The sequence below is a fragment of the Anser anser genome (genome assembly GCF_964211835.1).
Source record: "Anser anser genome assembly, chromosome: 2".
In the NCBI taxonomy this organism is placed as follows: Eukaryota; Metazoa; Chordata; class Aves; order Anseriformes; family Anatidae; genus Anser; species Anser anser.
The window spans coordinates 148,771,443-148,789,647 of record NC_139721.1 but is presented as its reverse complement, the minus strand read 5'-3'; the positions used below and the strand labels follow the sequence as shown (position 1 = coordinate 148,789,647).

General features: G+C 38.1%; 1 protein-coding gene across 3 annotated transcripts in view; it reads right to left on the bottom strand.

Annotated features, from left to right (window-relative positions):
- Positions 1 to 575: 575 nt before the first annotated feature.
- Positions 576 to 18,205, bottom strand: part of CCNY (cyclin Y) — a 126,428-nt gene continuing 108,798 nt past the window's right edge. For all 3 annotated transcript variants that reach the window (XM_083827359.1, XM_083827361.1, XM_083827360.1), the window contains 3 exons: positions 13,221 to 13,387; positions 8,386 to 8,548; positions 576 to 2,849 (listed from right to left, as the gene is read on the bottom strand). In XM_083827359.1, coding sequence (XP_083683485.1) covers positions 2,733 to 2,849; positions 8,386 to 8,548; positions 13,221 to 13,387 — 447 coding nt within the window. In that variant the 3' untranslated portion in view covers positions 576 to 2,732. The remainder of the gene's footprint in view (positions 2,850 to 8,385; positions 8,549 to 13,220; positions 13,388 to 18,205) is intronic.

Sequence of the window (18,205 nt, the reverse complement as noted above, 5' to 3'; positions counted from 1 at the left end):
CTCCTCTTGTTCTCACACCCTGGGTGGTTCTCTAATCTTGCAATGGCATTTTCCATACAGTAACGCTTAAAAAAACCCTACACTAAGTGCAAAAATCCTAAATAATAATTCATTTTTAATTACATGGTATAGAGTACCTTGCAAACAAACGACACTTATTCAGATTTACTGTCAGGTACTACGTATATATATATATATATATATATATATAATTTTTTTTTTGGCAAACTTGGAACAAACCAGAAGAAAAAACAAAGAATTATTTTATAACCATGAGGGAAAGAAATCTCCATTTAAATGTAGAGGATTCATACAACAGAACTTGAACTAAAGAAAAAATCCACACTTACAGCAGATTTTTTTTCTTTTTAATTCTTAGTGCAAGAAACATAACCAAGTTAATCACAGAATCAGTACTAATTAAGAATATGGAAAATTCTCCTATACAGAGGTAGAGTCCAGTGCACAAGGCTAAAACGATATTCAATAGTCTAAACAAGACTGAGCCAGGTTTTACGGAATCCACTTTTTAAAGTATCAGACTGTATGTACATACATACAATAAATAGACTATACAATCTTTAAAGTAGTTTAATAAACTTCACAAAAATTATAGTAGATGCATTGAGATCTTTACATAATCCAAAGTTCGTATCTCTATCACCCAGAAATGGATAAAACCAATATTCCTGATATCAAGTTAATGGAAAATAGTTTAGCAAAGTGTTGATAAATCAAAATATTTTACATATTTTAAAGCCTAAATTTATGCTTATAAAGGATGAATTTCAAATGCGTTGAAAATGTTACTTTTGATATTATCTGTAAAGAGGTTTCAAATACTCTGATTTGCATTCGTATTGTTATAAAGACTTTCCTTACATTCCACGTTCAAGGGGAAAATGGACTTGGATGCTCACAGTTCTGATGCATTGGCACAACAATGATGAGAATTAGATATTTGAAAGGCCCAAAGGACATCAGGAGAATTTACGGACAAAACCTTCATGTCTCAAACTACACAAATCACATTGGAAAGTTAACACAAAACTGTTTGGTATTACTACTTCGATCCTGTCAGCGCCCCTCCATCTGGAGGCATCTGATTCCCATTGCACTGAAGGGAAGTGTGCATCTCTGGGCCCCTCGGTTTGCTACAAGCCCATAGGGCTTAATAAAACAAATATGGAATCTTTATGGTTTACCACAGTAGTGCATAAATCAGGGACGTCTGTTGCCACTCATTTCAGTGGTAGTCGCAAAGAAAGGATTTCAGAGAACTGAGAGTTTTCAACCGTATCTTTCTGAACTGTGCAAAAAAAGGGAAAACATCACCCTGGGGCACTATAAAGCGAATATGCTTATATTGACAAATTATTTTCTATAAAAGGTTCTTACAAGTCCCAAGGGGGCAACAGCCACAGTAGGAGGGAACTAGTAACAGCAACAGAAGAGCTTAATAATCAGAGTTGAGAATTATGTTCACAGTTTGGCTATTTTTAATTTCTAAAAGCACCTACACTAAAAAAAAAAAAATAATGAGGGTTTGTATTTTAGCTTCAAAATAAAATCTACTTGTGACAAATACCTTAAGATTTTCCTTCTGCTCTCTACAGGCCTTCTCACTGGAACATTTTTTTAAATTATTTTTTATTTTATACAAACAGACTCACTTTGATTTAAAGTAAACATATAAAAATTGAGAATATTGCTTGCAACAATGGACCTGGAGGTGAAGGAATGAACTAGTCAGGCCATACAAAAAAAAAAAAAAGCTTTCTCAAAATGAATTCTGCTAAACTTCTAATGCTATGAAAATCTGCAAAAAGGATCACAAGATCTGTTGCAAATTTCAGAGATTTGGCCCAAGTCTTATCATCATCATCGTCTGAATACATTAATAACTGTATCTTTACATTAAGGAAAAAGAAATGATTCCAAGAACTCAGGAAGGCACACGCACCCAAGTATACTATAAATAAAACACATCATGAAATTACGAACGATCTTCTGATCCCTGTACATGCTTTTGGTTCAGCACTATGGTCAAGTTCTCTCTTTTGAAATACAATAAAAGGCATACAAGAAATATAACATATGCATAATAATTATGGAGAATAATGCTAATAAGACAGCTTACAGAGAAAAGTGCAGTGAAAAAAAACAACACTATTTATCCAGGGGCTTGTGCTACTGTTAATACAGACTTGGTATTTGCTGCTGTGCAAGGGGAAGAATTTATCCTGGGAAGCAGCAATGAGGAATGCAAAAAGAAAAACTGAGAAAGGTATTAAGAGAAACCTTTAAGATGGAACTCTCCAACATCACTCCTCTAGTGCACAGTCATCTGACTACACGGTTCATTTCTCTTCAAAAGTACAGCATATTGGAAAATGGCACAGTTCTTAAATATTTGTCTGCCTCTACTTCGTTTGTTGTTTCTTCTTCCAAGCACCTGATTTCCTGTTTCCTCACAGAAAGGGTAAAGCTGTTAGTGAAAGTGAGAAAAAGATTGTTGCCCATCTTCTATCCCAAACACTTGACGTCTCCATTTCAACTTCTGCTAGGTATTTTGCTCGTGTGCTACACAATGGGGAGGCACTGTAAAGGCAGCTCGACAGATTCAAAAATAAAAAAATCAAAAGTCTTTTTTCTTTTTTCCCCCCAACCCACCCCGAAAAAAATTGGATGGATGAAACAGTACGTCCGTGGGAATATTCCAGTCTCCTCTGTTAGGAGATAATAGCAGGCGACCATCTAACCACAGTCAGATTGTCAGCACTGACTGACCGTTTCTTTGCAGATTTCCTGAAGTCCTTGTATTTATCTTCACACAAGCGGGAAATGGCCTGTAACGGGAGAGAAGGAAGAAACCTCAGTTGCAGTGGCCACAGCTGTACAAGTAATAAAGAACTGATTGTGGATTTCTATACATAGACAGAACTACAAAATTGTGCTTCATTAAACAAAGCAGGTGAAGAACTTCTCCCCAAATTCTCTTATTCATTTCGTTAATCTTAAAATACTCAACACATTGCCATTGCTTTGCCACCATACTTGCTTTCAAAGGTTTCAGTAAGCGTATGCCAAACCTTTTCTTTACAGGTTAACCATCGCAAATCTAGCCAAGGTAGCTGTGCTTACCCACTGCTGTAAGTAGCATCAATAGAGCACTTCATGGGTGAAAAATTATGGAAAACTTCATAGAAAATTACAGAAATTGTCAGCGTATTTGGAGAGTTTGGGAAGAGAACGGCTTTTAATTTTTTTCTTTCCTAAAGTCTCATAACAAATATGTTTTCCTCCAGTGGTGAATGGTCTGTCAGAATACTTGCCCTGCTTTGCTCATGCAAATGATGTCTACCTGCATTTCTGAAGAACCCCAACGGCAGGAGATGGTGATTTCTATGTGAACAGGCTGTCTTAAGCTGCTTGTGGGAAATGTCACTCATATCAAGAATAACTTTATTAGCATTAAAAATACACAGAAATGTTAAAAACCTTTTTAAAGAGAGATACAAAGATTATTCAAATGCTGAGACTTACTAAACTACACAGGAGTTAACATTTTTATGTTCCTACTGTTTTTAGCCAAGTTTAAAACGAATGTACATTATGTACCACACATAACTCAACTCTAAGCATTCATACGGTTGGGAGAGGCTATGGTTTCCATCAGTAGGGATGTTAACTCTGGCGTTTAAAAACACAGAGCTGCAGAGAAAGGTCATTCCAAGGAGTACTCAAGCCAACTTAGAAAATGAGATGAAGGAAAACAGTATTTGTATTTACTGTGGAATGCTTTTAAGTGCTATCTTAAGATAGCTTGTGTAATAAAAAGTACGGCACAAACAATAACAGTACAAGTGTTTGATTATAAAAGAAAGCAATATAAATAAATTGGTCTGACTCTGAGCATTGTGCTTTTTCTTGATTTTTACTTCTACAGCACAGCAAGTTGTAGGAGTGAACAGTTCTGCAAAGATCAGAGGCAGTTTTGACAGAAGCACCCAACTCATGCCTCTAAAAGCGAGTTCACCTAACGCTTTGTTCCAGCCAGCCACAAAACATACTTAAATTAAAACAAAGAAAGAAAACCACCTGGAAACTAGTTGCTGCTATTTTCAGTTGGAAACTGAATTTCCTTTTGCTATGACCATTCTTGAACTTTCTTAGCGCTCAAGAAGAGAACAGAATAAAGTAACACAAATATTCCTGTTGCTTTATAGACCATAACTTAACTCACTCAAAACTGCTTAGTAGTATTTTATTTAATGTAACCAGGAACTCAATGCACTAAGAATGTTTATACAATTCAAGTGGATTTTAAATCCAGTAGACGAAAACAGTTTGATCACGGGATGATGTGCCAAGGTGTGGCTTGGCAAACAGGTGTTCAGTGGAGGAGGTCAGCTTCCTGCAGCTGCCAAACCAGGCTGCTATCGTAGGCATTAAACAGGGAAAGTAATCACGTCAAAATTGCCTGTTTCACAGCAAAATTCCTGTTCTGGCACTCAGTCAGACAATATGAAATTTTGCTTGGAAGTGGCACCTAACATTTGGCAACTCCAGTCCCCGGTGATTACTCATGTAGATATGAAGCACACTGACTGCGGTTTGAAGCCACTTCATTTGCAACTAATTTATAAACCCAACATTTGGAGCCTATTTGACAAGTCAACTATAGCATCTTGGAACATATGGAGAAACAAGACAAAAGCAGAAAATTGTAATTATTTACTACTGCCTTTCAGTTAAAATAAATCCAAGTAGCTCACAACACCTTTCTGTCATCTGGTATATGTTGCTTTCAAAGCCAGAAGAAGAAATTAGTTTTTGACTGCTGCAAGGGACCTTTTCTCTAATGAAACCAAATCAAAGCATTATGAAAAACAGCAACACCATTATATTATATGAAATTTTGGGGAGACTTGATTGTAATATCTGTAATTAGCTAGAAATATGCATACATATATATTCTTCATTATATATATATACATACATACATACACACACACAGAACTAGAAGTCAGTTCCTCTATTGAGTTGCATGGACCTAGAGAAGACTGTCACTGCCCAAGGGGGCTGATGAGGAGAAGGGACAGGGTAGAAACGCAGCAGTAGGATAAATCTTTCCTGCATGGACATCATTGTGCAAGGCAGGAAAGCAGGAGCGTGGGTTTTAGCTTTGTTGCTGGAAATGCACAAATGCACTCAGCTGCGAAGGCTGCAATGCTCCCTAAAACAGACAACCCAGAGAACTTTGCAGGGAGAGGCCAAACTGAGTCTGGACAGACTATGTAAAAACAGATGACTAGAAGTTGTGATGAAGAGGGTTCTCCCTAACTTTGGGAGAATGAAAAGAAAAACAATCACTTTACTACTGACAGAAAAATCTGAGGAGTTTTGCTCTCCCTTCGCCTTTTAGCTACGAGGTTCTGAACACACCGGACATGCAGGGCTGCAATCAACCACTGCAACAGCAGGAAGCCGGAGGGATATAAAGACACTTCTCTACTTGTAACTTACATCTTTCCCTCCTCTTTTTATCTGTCTGATCTATGGGATAGCACTTCTTTAGGGTCAAGAAAAGACAGCACGTAGTTCAAAGAGTTATTCCTCAAGTGCTATCCTAATAATAAAAAGCAGAGACAACACAGCCCAATACACTGAGAGTGCACTAACAAATGCTCTTACAAAAATCTGGTCTGGAAATGAGTACAGCGCTAAGATCACAAGCAGAAATAGGGTAGGCATGTTTTGTGGACTTACCAAAAGAGCAGGATCTGAGTCACATTTAGCTCAGTACATGGGACAAAAACCAGGTGCACAAGTAGGAAATTACAAAACAGTGGATTAAGGTTGGATATCTGACAATCTTCTTGGCAGAAAAATCTCCCATGTTAGAAAATAATTTCTCAGGAGAAGCAAAGGAGACCTTGACATTTGACACAATTAGAAGCAAGGAGAAAACGCACTGCAAGATGTGCTGTTCTGAACACGGAGGAGCACTGGCAGGTGAGCAGACTGCATGATCTGATGAAAGGCTGCGTGCCATTTTTAACTTGCATGATTTCACACAATGGAAAAAAAAAAGAAAGGGGTGACACAAAAATGGTTCTTGACTACCAGCTGGACTTGTATAACAAATTCAGGACACTTTTAGTCCACGGGCTATGCCTCTCGTAGCATCTCAGATCTGATGGATCTTTGTCAAGCATTACCACTGACAAGCAGCAGTATTTCCTAGCCTTGCCTTGCTTTTTTTTTTTTGGTCCCAGGTAAATCAACTTGTTGATATTCGAACAAATAGTAAGACAGAGAATCTGCCATGAGAGCTCTAATACCAAGAGGCCTCAGATATATAACAGCTGTAAAATGCAAATGTAGCAAAAATGCTTTATAATATAACCACCTCTTTACACAAGACCTTTTGTGATATCAAATGTCAGTAAGTTGCTTTAAATCTTAGAACTGAGCAAAGTCCCTTCAATTTACCAGGCATGGCAAATCATTCCTCTGCATACGTACATTTACTGCGAGTCTGCTGGCTTTAACCACAGACTGCAGCTTTCCTCTCAGTTTCAAAAATAGAGAACTCGGGGCTGAGAAGCACATGACAGACCTGGAAAAGTTTTGTAAATGCATTTTGATAACTCTTGGCAAGCTATATGCTTAACTGTGCTCAAGGAATTAGGCTATAAATTATGCTGTCAGCTGCTTTCAAGGGTACACTAATGACAACCAATATTACCAGGGAACAAGGCAGTTCCCATCAAGTTCCCTTCCTTGGGGCCACAGAACAGAGGCAAGCTGGTAAAACCACGGTGTTTTCACAGCAGAGACTCTTCCTTGCAGAGGCTCCCTCTGGCTAGCAGTTACTTTACTGCAACCTCGTGCTAGCAGCACAAACCATCCTCACCATGGGAAAATTTTTAATAAAGTGTATTTACTTTAAAAATATTCCATTATTTCTTTTTAAATATGCATTATCTTTAGATAGTTCAGAATAACCACCAGTATTCTCTGTGTATTTACAACCATTTTCTGTTTTTTCTTCCATGGTTTTAGGAGCTACCTTCATTACCTTCATTCGTAACTCACAGAAAGGGTTCGGAGATGTTGTGCATTAAGTTTTCTTCAAAAAGTAATTCATTTAATTTTAATATACGTAATGGCAATAATTATCAAGACCTAACATCTAATAACTTAGCAAGGCACCTCTTTTCATTACATTCCCAATGAATTTCCATATTTTATTACTCCGACTCCTTAATACAGACAAAATCTGATGCAAATTTACATCACACTTCATACAAAGGATTAAATTACATTCTTATTAGAAACGTCAGGGGAATTTAGAAAGAATTTTTAGAAAGAATAAGAAATACAAATTTAGTGAAATCTGCTTCGATTCTTTCTCCACCAGTTTCCAGATACCTCTGTTCCCATTACAGCTGCAAACAAGTTAATTCATCTTCCCATGCATCATTTCCCCCACAGAAACTGTTTTGCAGGAACAGTAAGAGTTTCAAAACATGCAACACTCACTCTAATCCACAGATGAACAACTTACAGCGTAAAGCTGTTATCTAATTAAAGGCATCCAATGTTAAAAGCAGTTAGCAGCTAACAGCAGACTTCAAATTTAGGAACAAAATGTGTACATATTCATGCAATAATGCCCATATTCAAAAAACTTCATCTAAAAAAGCTCAAGAAAGAAAAGATTCTAGTCCTGTAAAGTATCCACTTATTGCCTGATGATTTTAAATTCCTCCAGTGTCTGTGGGAATTCACAGTGCCCTGCATTTCACAGGTCCAGACCACCTGACATAGTGGTTTATGCACATGGCATATGTAGGTCTCCTAAGATTCACGATTCATCCAGTAACAGTGTGCTCATTTCTGTCCCGTTACTGAGAATGATACTGCTGAGATAACAGACTTGGATTCACGTGAAATACAGCAGTACCAGGTAACAAGCACACGGAATAGCTATTTTCAGCAGTACTTGTTAATACTCTGTCCTCCATACTCAGTCTTAAGAACACGCAAAACCAGACTGAGAACTGGGTTATTTTAAAACTTGTACTTTCACAAGGCCAATTTCAACAATTAGAGCTGAAAGAAATGGAAAGCAATACCAGATATGAAACAGATTGGGCCAGAAAGCTGCCCCCATATCTACAGATACCTAAAGCACAAGTAAAACAGTTACGGACATTGGGGCACATTCTACCATTACATGGGAATATTTGGGAAGAGATGGAAAGAGAAGGGCAAAAATTCCAAATGCTTATACATACATACATATACATAGACATATACATATATATATATATATATTTCAGTTCTGGGCAATCTAAAAAGAAAGTGTCTTACCTCAAGTTTACATGCCCTGTCCCTGCTGAGGGGCTCCAAAGGAAAACTCAGGTTATTCGCTTCTGCCAGGGAACGCAAATCAAAATAATACTTGGCATAAACACTGGAGGGAACATTAATGTTGAACTGCAATAGCTCAAGAAACTGGCGTTCCAGCTCATTCCTGTAGAAAGGAGATAAATGTGAAAACATTTTTCAGGTTGTGCATCCTGAATGTAATTTATTTTAAATTGCAAATAGTACAAACCAAATTCATTTCTTATTCTTGACAGACACAGTTATACTAGCCTGAAGTTTGACCTAGTCTACCAACTTCTGTGAGCACGTGTACGTCAGTGAGGAATGTGAAAGCTGCTGCAGCTTGCAGCTGCTACTGCCGTGCCAATCAAACCCAGACACAAACTTTTCTGAGCAGAAGAGCCCCTTAGTTTGGCTAATGCAAACTGGGAAAGGAAAAGCTAGCAGGAAAAAAAAATTCTTGTAGTTTTTGCTGTACCTCCACTAGGTGGATCTGCACACACAGCTATGCAAACACAAAACACATTCATACATGCCCTAAATTTGTCAGACATCTCTCATAACTGCTGCAAATTACCCTAACATAAAAAAAATGGATAACTTATTCTCTTTTGCTTTTCAGTATCAATCATATAAAACTAGACGTGAGAAACCTGATTTCTTCAGCATGCCATCTATCAGCTGATGAACAGAATATAGCAATTTTTCCCTAGGACGTGCAAGCAAAATTCACATTGTTCATCATTTCTTTTTCACTACCTGAAACAAATATGTTTTTCAAAATCCCTGATAGAACCAGAGGCCCTATGTGAGCTCCCACTCCATGAATACTTTGCTATATCAATACAATACTACCCATACCAGTGCAGTAAAAAGCATGTAAATAAATAGGTAAATAAAAAAAAATAAATGTGCAGCTTTCGTAAATTGTATAGTATCTAGATATCCTCCTACACAATACATATACAAGGACATACGATATACTCAAAACAGTGATTTCAAGATATGAGAAATAAAAAATACATGGGTGGGAATTTTGTACGTTTGCTGAAGAGTATACGGACTGCAAAGCTTTGTAACTAACAGGTATAGATTGACTATGATACTGCAGTCAGGTTACACACTGCCTGAAGTGTATGTGCACAAGGAATGTGCAGTCAGTTGCCAATAGAAAAGGAAGGTTCGGAGGATAAGAAGAAGTATAGTAGTTTTTCAACACAATGATTTTTCTTTTTCTCACTTCTTACTGGAAGGCCATCATGCTTACATCGTAATAATTTTCTTCCCTTATCTTCACTTTCCTTGTCAAAATCCTATCCCTTGTCAAAATCACTATGTGTACGTAGTGATAAATACTAATGAACACTAGAAAACCATCCAAAAAATCATATACGGACTCCTTGGCATGAATTCACGCTGTTGAAGATTCTAGCTTTTCAAAAACCCAATCAACAAAATTTAAATTTTAAGAAGCCTAGTGATAATATACAGATTATCTTTAAACGTCCTTTTATACTTGTAAGATTTTGCTTTCTGCAAGCTAAGGTGTATGTTAATGAATAATATAAAGCCTATTTTAATAGAGAAAGGTATTGACTGTACTTCCATTGAGGAAGATTCCCAAATCTTTCAGAAACTATACACGGCCTCAGATTCTTACTGTACCTTAGCTCCCAGATTTAAAGATCAGATTAGCAGACCAACTACAGCTGAGAAGGAACAACAACAACAAGAAAAACCACGCATGTATTTCTGATTTGAACTAATGTAATTTAACTAGCCACCATAGCCTTCGTCCGTGATACTTCCACAGGAGACTGCTTTAATGTATGTTTTCCTGTGGCCACCCCTCAAATTCACATAGAAATTCAAGACAATGCTATATAAATAACTACAGACATATACAGGCCAGTCCTCCCAGCTCCTCTGCTAGCTTTTAGGTGTAGTTCAACACACTGTTGATGATTTATAAAACTCTGAAAGGTCTGCATGATGTCTTCCAACGTACATTCATGCTTAATGATTCACAGGAGTTGAAGATTTAGACCTAAAGTTTTTCTGCCTTATTAATATAAATAATGTAGATCAGGGCTCTTCAAAACCATAATATTGTATCGTCCCAACTACCTGAAAAAGAAAGAGAGCGAAAATCCACCCCAACATGAATAGGAAAAAGAAGTTTGGAAAAATGGTCAGCAGGAATAAAAACATCAGCAATTCAACAAGCACCCAGTTCATTGCTGGAGGATTCACAAGAAGCCCAAGACACAAAGGCCACAAAACAGATCATGAAGTACCATTCAGAAAGAGAGCACGAGCCCCCAGAAGGCTTCTGTTTTTCTCACTTTGTGAGAACTATAATATGTTTAAGAAAAGGCTAAAAGTTTTGAGGCCAAGGACTTATCACAGTTCTGTTTAGGGAGCGTGAAGTGCAGAAAGAAGACGGATGTCAGCACGTGAGCACAGGTCTGCCATTTGAGTAATGGTTTTATATAGCTGAAGTGCAACTTCTAACAGTAGCACCATCGTGCGTGTTTGTCAAAAGCAATAACCTCTTTTTTTGTTGTTCCTTTCACACCATCACAGCATGCCTCCTCACCTGCCTTCAAAAAAAGCCATGAGAATCAGCAATTTCAAAACTCTTATTTATAACCATTCTTGATTAATACTGTCATATGGCACAGCCAAACCCGTCAATCAGCTTCAAGCTGTTCAGAACTCTACTTCAGCTGATATCCCAGCTTCAAAAATATACTAAAAGCACTCAGATTTGCCTTGAATAAAGAAATAACGGAGGGAGACCCTTATTGTAACTGAATCCCCAAAAGCATGAGAGAAGGATCGAGGGAAAATGTCTCAGCAAAATCAGTCAGGAAACACCCAGAATAGTCAAGGAAATGTTATCAAATTATTCTGCATGGAACGATACTGCATACAGAAATGTGGAGGGCCTGATTTTAGTTTCTCACCCCTTGCTCCTCCCCAGTTTATGTTAGAAATTTCATTCTGTTTGGTTATGTTGGAAGAGAAGCATCATCAACTATCCTTAAAAGTAACATTTACATTTTAAAAGATATTGAAATAGTTATCATGTGACATTTCTAACTTGTGTTTTGAAATGAGTTTTCCCCAAAACTAACAAAAGTATCTATGGCATACCATAGCAATGAAGGTTGTGTGGTTTTTTTTTTAACCTGTGTACACAAAATGAAGAATGTATTGCAAATACCTTGTTATTACAAACTTTGAGATAACTTTTCTAATAGCCAAGAAATAAACAGAAATACTCACAATCTGTAAGCTAGTCTTATCTAGAAGTGTATAAGCACGCTTAATTTTAAACAGTCAGCTGACTCCCAACTTTGAACATTTTCCTTACTGATAATTTTTAGACCTGTTATCAACCTGACAGTGAACTCTTAAGAAATGACTTTAGGGCTGCTGTACCATATAAATGCTTGGCACTTTACTGCTTTGAGATTGCAAACTGAGATTCACAAAAACATGCTATCTGTAAAAGCATTTTTTTCTTGTTTACTTCCTTTCTTTCCCCTTCCCTAAATACTGTGTAGCAACAACATAAATATAAAATAAATATAAGTATCAATGAATGTAAATAGTGTTTAGCCACAGAAAACTCTCTTCAGTGACTACAGTTCTGACTTAATTGAGTTAAGGCAGAAACAAGTCTATATATTTCTTAATAAAGATACTTACCCCTGCTTAAAAGAGCTCTGAAGCTCACAGGTACTCTTCTAAAACCATCTCTTTTATCATTTTGTTATTAGTTCTTGCCAAAATGGGAGTGTATGCGTAGATTCAAAACATCACACACTGAATGCGCTAGCCTCAGTGGCCTGTCAAGGCATCTGGCCCCAGCAGCACAATCCCAGTGCATGATTCCAACTTCAGCCATTTCAGTACTGCTCTCATGTGCATATTAACTCAGATGAGGACACCTCTAAATGTGTGCAAGGTATGTGACTCGGCCCTCAATGTATAGATGTTATGAAACCCAGACACTTCAGCTAATAACTACTAATCAACCAACCAAAAGAGCACTTGACTATTTAGTGGAATAAGCATTTGTTTTAGTATTTGTAAATATTAAGATCTTAATTGTTTACTCCTATCACATTTTCTTTTATTACTGTTGGAATATTCTCTTAAAACAACTGGGAAGTATCCAGACAGTCTGTACGTAAGTCTGTATGTGTTGTACATTTCTTAATAATGCGATCATGTAAAAAATGGAAAAAGTTATCCTTGTGAAGTTTCTCTCTGCAAGCTAAAATATTACGTACTTTTTAATCCTGCAAACAAACTCAGCAGGGTGTAAGAAAAAAAAACAATTATTGAATAATGGTAGCAATAAGTGAGTGATCGTCTAAGGGTTGAGTAATGGCAGCAACAAGCATGTAGTTGTTTAAGAGCTGTTAGGGTCAGAACACTTCTTTTTCCCTGCATTACATTGTTCTACCATCTGTGAGGAGAACAAACACATTACAGTAAATGTTGCTGAAGTGATGACAAGCAGGCTTATCCAACATTTTTTTTTTTTAAGTCATAGATTTCAATATTCTGCAGGTTCACTGTGTGTGAACATCCAGCAGTAAAATAAATTCTAACCAGAATAAAAAGTCCATGTCTTCAATGTAAGCAACTCTCCGGTAGACCTCATGCCATTTATCAGCATCCACCACGTTCAGACACAAGGCAGACATACAAACTTTACACAAGGTATGAGAGAACTTCCCTTCTCCCTCATACACACAGCTCTTGGCATTTTCTGTCAAAGATAAACATACTGGACTCACATGTCTTCGACCGTGATATCTTTCAGGATCTGGCAGTAATCCACATTCCACACCGCCTGGTCGTCCCAAACCTTGGATGCCAGTAGAATTGCACCCAGTACAATTCGCTTCCAGTTCGCTGGACAAATATCTATCTCTGCATAAGTTAAAAGTCTTTCAAGATATACCTGTGGAAACACATTAAAATCAAGACTTAATCTGGTTTGCTATTAAGTAGAAATGAAAAACTATTGTAATAAACCCATTCCAGCAATTTCAAAACAGTAATATGCTCTCAAGAAGGTTCTTTTATAAAAGCTGTGGGTTTAAATCCATACATTTGTGCCAAGCTCAAGACTGGATGTGATAAATTCATGTTTTAGTTGGCCTTTGCTTTCTGATCATATAACCAGAAACAAAACTGTTGCTTTTCTATCTTAACTGTTGCTAATATGTTCACATGTTGGAATGAATTCAAATGATAGTGTAAATAAATTATTAAAATAATAATGTAAACAAATAAAACGCTAGCTACTAATGAGGAAGGCAAGGGCATGCTACCACTTATAGTTATTAGCTATCACACAAACAACTGTGGTTCTAATTTACAGCCTATCAGTTACCAGATACGGCATCGTGTCCTGCAGGTCCCCTCTGGTGAAGAGGTTCTGCAGGCATCTGGATGGAGACTCAGCCACCAGAGAAACAACAAGCTGAACGAAGGAAATGTATGCGCTGAGATAACACGCCTAACAGTTTCCTGTGGAGTGATAAGCACTGGAGATGCATATCAGTAATCCTGTTGGACCTGCAAGAGCTGATAAACTAAGGACACAGGAGTCTGGTCCAGCTGCCCAAGGCCACCAGCACAGACCAGCATTAACAAGAGCTCCTACAACCCAGACCTCGCACAAGAGGCTGCTGTTTACAAAGGCTACAGAATTATATCCCCCCATCTGGTGAAACAAGGGACCACGGAGGGACTTTCTGAACAGCTACCAGAAAGTTGCCAGGAGACCAGTATCAGCCTCTGCTTATGAAAACGGAGCTGGGTTTGCCCTTCCCTTCAGGGAACCCCAACTGAGTACGCCAGGGACCCACTGGATCACTCCAGTAAGCCAAGGTGCTGTGTGAGTATACCTGCTATCAGTAACAGCAGCTCATTTACATTAATAACAGACTGATGAACAAAATGTGTACTAAGAAATACCAGTTGTGCACAATCTGTGTGCCCCTCTCCTCTAGCTCCTAGTAGGAAAAGGGAAATTACAACCGTTACAAATAGTTACACGAGGTGAACGAAACTGAATGCTGCTGCAATCCACATCCAAACAATTTATATACTAGCTGACAAGACACATAATAAACCTTCTGCAGTTTGACTAAGTTAATATTTACTAGCACCTAATCAAGTAGTGCCTTAAGAATAGCTAATACATGTAAAATTCATCCTGATAAAGGGGAAGGGAAAGGGGAGCACAGAGGGAAAATCTTTAAAACCCAGAAGAGCTTACTTGTAATTTTCTATAAGGATGTTTACTAACGGAAGCACGCAGAGGACCTTCAGTGATTTGTGGTTCCTGAAAGGTCTACCATTAGAGAGTACTTAATTTATAATTAAAAAAAAAAAGTCATTCTAAGCTCTTTTTTTTTTCCTGAGTCCCCAATAATATCACAGTCAATTACAGCCTTTATATAGTTTTGTTCATTAATTTTAACTATTATAATACATATAAGCAATTAGAACTTGGGAACAAGGTCACTGAAAACAGTATGCAAACATTTTATAATTTAGAGAAGAAATTATGTTTTATGAAAAAATATTTAATATCTGAACACGGGTGCACAGACACTCAGAGCACAAAAAGGAACTACCTCACTTTGCAACATAAAAGGCATACAGAGAGAGAAAATCTTGGGAGAAAGATACAACGCAGACCACCTCTCCCAATCTACACAGATTTCTCAGTCCACTGTGAGGTTGCTTCAAACAGGTCTCACTGCACTCTTCTGACTGATCTAAGGAAAATGAGATGTAGTCATTTAAGTTAGCAAATTGTACTCTGATTAAGAAACAACTTTTCTTACTGGTTTCCCTAGCTAGCATCAAGAAGTGAACTTGTTCTGCAGTTTCATCTCTTGCCCACAAGCCTGTAATTAAAAGGAACACCCAGCATCACCACTGCAGCCAGGGGAGCGCAAGGACGGGCACTGCTCCTGCACACCCCGACGGGACCACTGCATTGCTCCATCCACTGTTTGACAGAAAGATGTGCAAAAAGTTAACAGGCTAAATAGGTAGAACTAAAGATTTACCAGTTGCACAGTAACAACATAGATTCCGTGACACCAGAATTGGTTTTCTTGTTTTAAAATACTCATCCTTAGTGCACATTTTGACATATAAGATTTGGTACTGGAGTTTTGCCTATGAAGGTACTCCACGTGGTGTATGAGTGCAAAATAAACAGCATAGTTTAAATATTTTAAGAAAATTAAGTCCTTAAAAATAAACACGCGGTCACTCCAACACAAGGGTTCAAGACAGAAACTGAAAGAAATGTGTGTAAGTGGGTGAGGTGGGAACAGCAATGGAGACTCAAAGAGACTCATTTCTCCAGTGACACGTCAAAACCACAGAAACACAAAGCTCAGTAAAAAAAAAAGTGGCATGTGCATCTCAGCAGAGCTCCTTGATGGTTCTGTTAAAAAGGCTGCCTTTTGCTTCTTAGGGAGCCTGTGTAAGCCTCTTACCATGTAACACAAGCATACTTGTTCAAGTTAGCAAGCAAAATTGTTGTTAGTTCATAGTTCAAAGAACAACCCCTGGAGTTGTTCCAGGTAAGTGAAAGGCTTGTTTAATGCAACACACAGTGCTAATGCAGGGAGTGGATGGACGCTGCAATATCATGCCACTCTTAAATTAGGGTAATGGAAATGAACTTCATTTGCTTTACATCAGTGCTAAACTTGCTCCTCTACTGTTAATCCAAGCCCCTGAAATGTCAACTTCACAGATAGTTCAGCAGATTTCAAATGAATACCCCACTGAGACACACAGAGCAGACAAAAATAAGAAAATAACATCCTTTCCTACATGCAGTTCTAGTATATGCAGGGGGAAAAAAAGAGCAAGGATTCTATTGTGGGCTCAAATTCAAAGGCATTCAGAGAACTTAGGTGTAAGTTCATCTACTCAAGGTGTAAGTACAAGGGGAGCGTGAACTTGCTGCTACCTTCCCACCAGCTTGAGTAATCAGCTTTAAAAATGAAATAGCTTGTTAAGACAGTATCCTTACATCACCTGCATCACTGAGACATCTGAGCATCTTCTAGTAGAATGTTGAGGGATATGAATAATCACTTTTGAGTCCTTGGTGATAACTTGGGCTTAACTCCAAAAATACAGCTTGGTGGAGCAAGGCTCTGTGTAATCTTTGAATAAAACTGAAGATGAGAAATACCTCACCAGGAGAAGGGCATTTCGCATGGTTTCTGGCTCCTTCCTTGAAAATGCCTTAAAAGAGAACATTTTGTTTTGTTCACTTGGTTTGGCCTCCCTGGCTCAGTTTTAAGTGTGTGTTCAAGTAAGAAGACAAAAAAAGAACAAGACTTCCTCTTGCAGCAAATATTTGTAGAAGTTTATCGAGGTCCTCAGCTAATGTGGGAATTCAATGTCACCTAGGCCTTGTCTCCCACATATAGGCCTATACTACCACAGTAGTTTAGTTCTTCCCTATAGCCAAGATAGTTTAGTTCTTCACTATAGCCAAGTCAGCCTCCAACCTTCACATCTGCCACAAGTTCTTCTCTTTTCTTCTGTCTTTGGAGAGAACCAGGTGACTCCACAGACAGCATAACTCAGGCAGAGGAAAGGCTCTCGAGCTCTTGCCCTACTGAGGCAGTGTTTTCGTCAAAGCAGTGTAGGCACAGACAAGCGAGCTCTCTCTCCCACAAGCATGTGAGAAAGCTTACTGTGACAAAGAGGACTGTCAAACATAAGTTTTTACCTCTCAGCATTTCCATGTAGTTGGTCTAGGCCACAGCAGCAGTGTGAGCACCAAGATTTTGACCTTGATGGGTAAAATGGAGTAAGGAGGAAAGGTAGAGTTAGCCATGTACCCACTAGCCTACGCTACTGCAGGGGGACGCTTCTGGCTGCTGCAAAGATGTGCTGAATCAGTACAGACTTTTGGAGAAGGGCCAGGTGGCTCTCAGCCCATCTGAAGAGGAAGGCTGGTGGGCGGTTAGTCACTCCGCTACTCATCCCAAACAAACGTGTGGCTGGTGGGAGAACGCCACCTGCTTCTGCTGGCTGCAGCAAGCGCGTCTTCCCACATGCAGGCAGACACACTCCATCCACCTCAAGGAAAAAAAAATCTCTGAAAATGTTGACCCTGTAATCGTAAATGTGATGTATGGAAATGTCATTTGTATTAGTTATGCAATGAAGTCTATATATTGAATACTGTCTTAAGTGCAGGGACCATTTTCTCAAATACGGGTTTTGAATCAGACTCTGTATTCTCTTTGTACTATGTGGTTCAATAAACTTGCGTGTTGCAATGAATTTCACTGGCTTAATTTGCAAAAGTGAACTACTTTCTACATTTTCTTTAGGACTAGCAGCTCTAAAGTCGTATAAAAACAAGCTAAGTTTTAAAAGCCTGCTGTGGAAAAGAATATTATAATTCACATCTCAGGATGCTGGTAGAAATTTACTTAGATATTGGAAGACCAAAAAGCTCAGAAGACACAATGTGAGAAACTTTTACTAAAATGGTCTGAAAACCTCATCTCATCTCTGGATTATTTCAGCAGCTATTCCTTTAAAGAAGCAATACTAAATGATAAAAAGAGCTTTCAGTATCTAGAAGAAATATAGAAGAAATAAGTTTTAAAAATGCTTAGGAATGGATCTAAAGCTTAAAACAAATTGAAGCTGTTACACTGATGTTATTTTTCTCTATAACTCATCCTCTGCAATGCTTCTTCTGAAAGCAAGC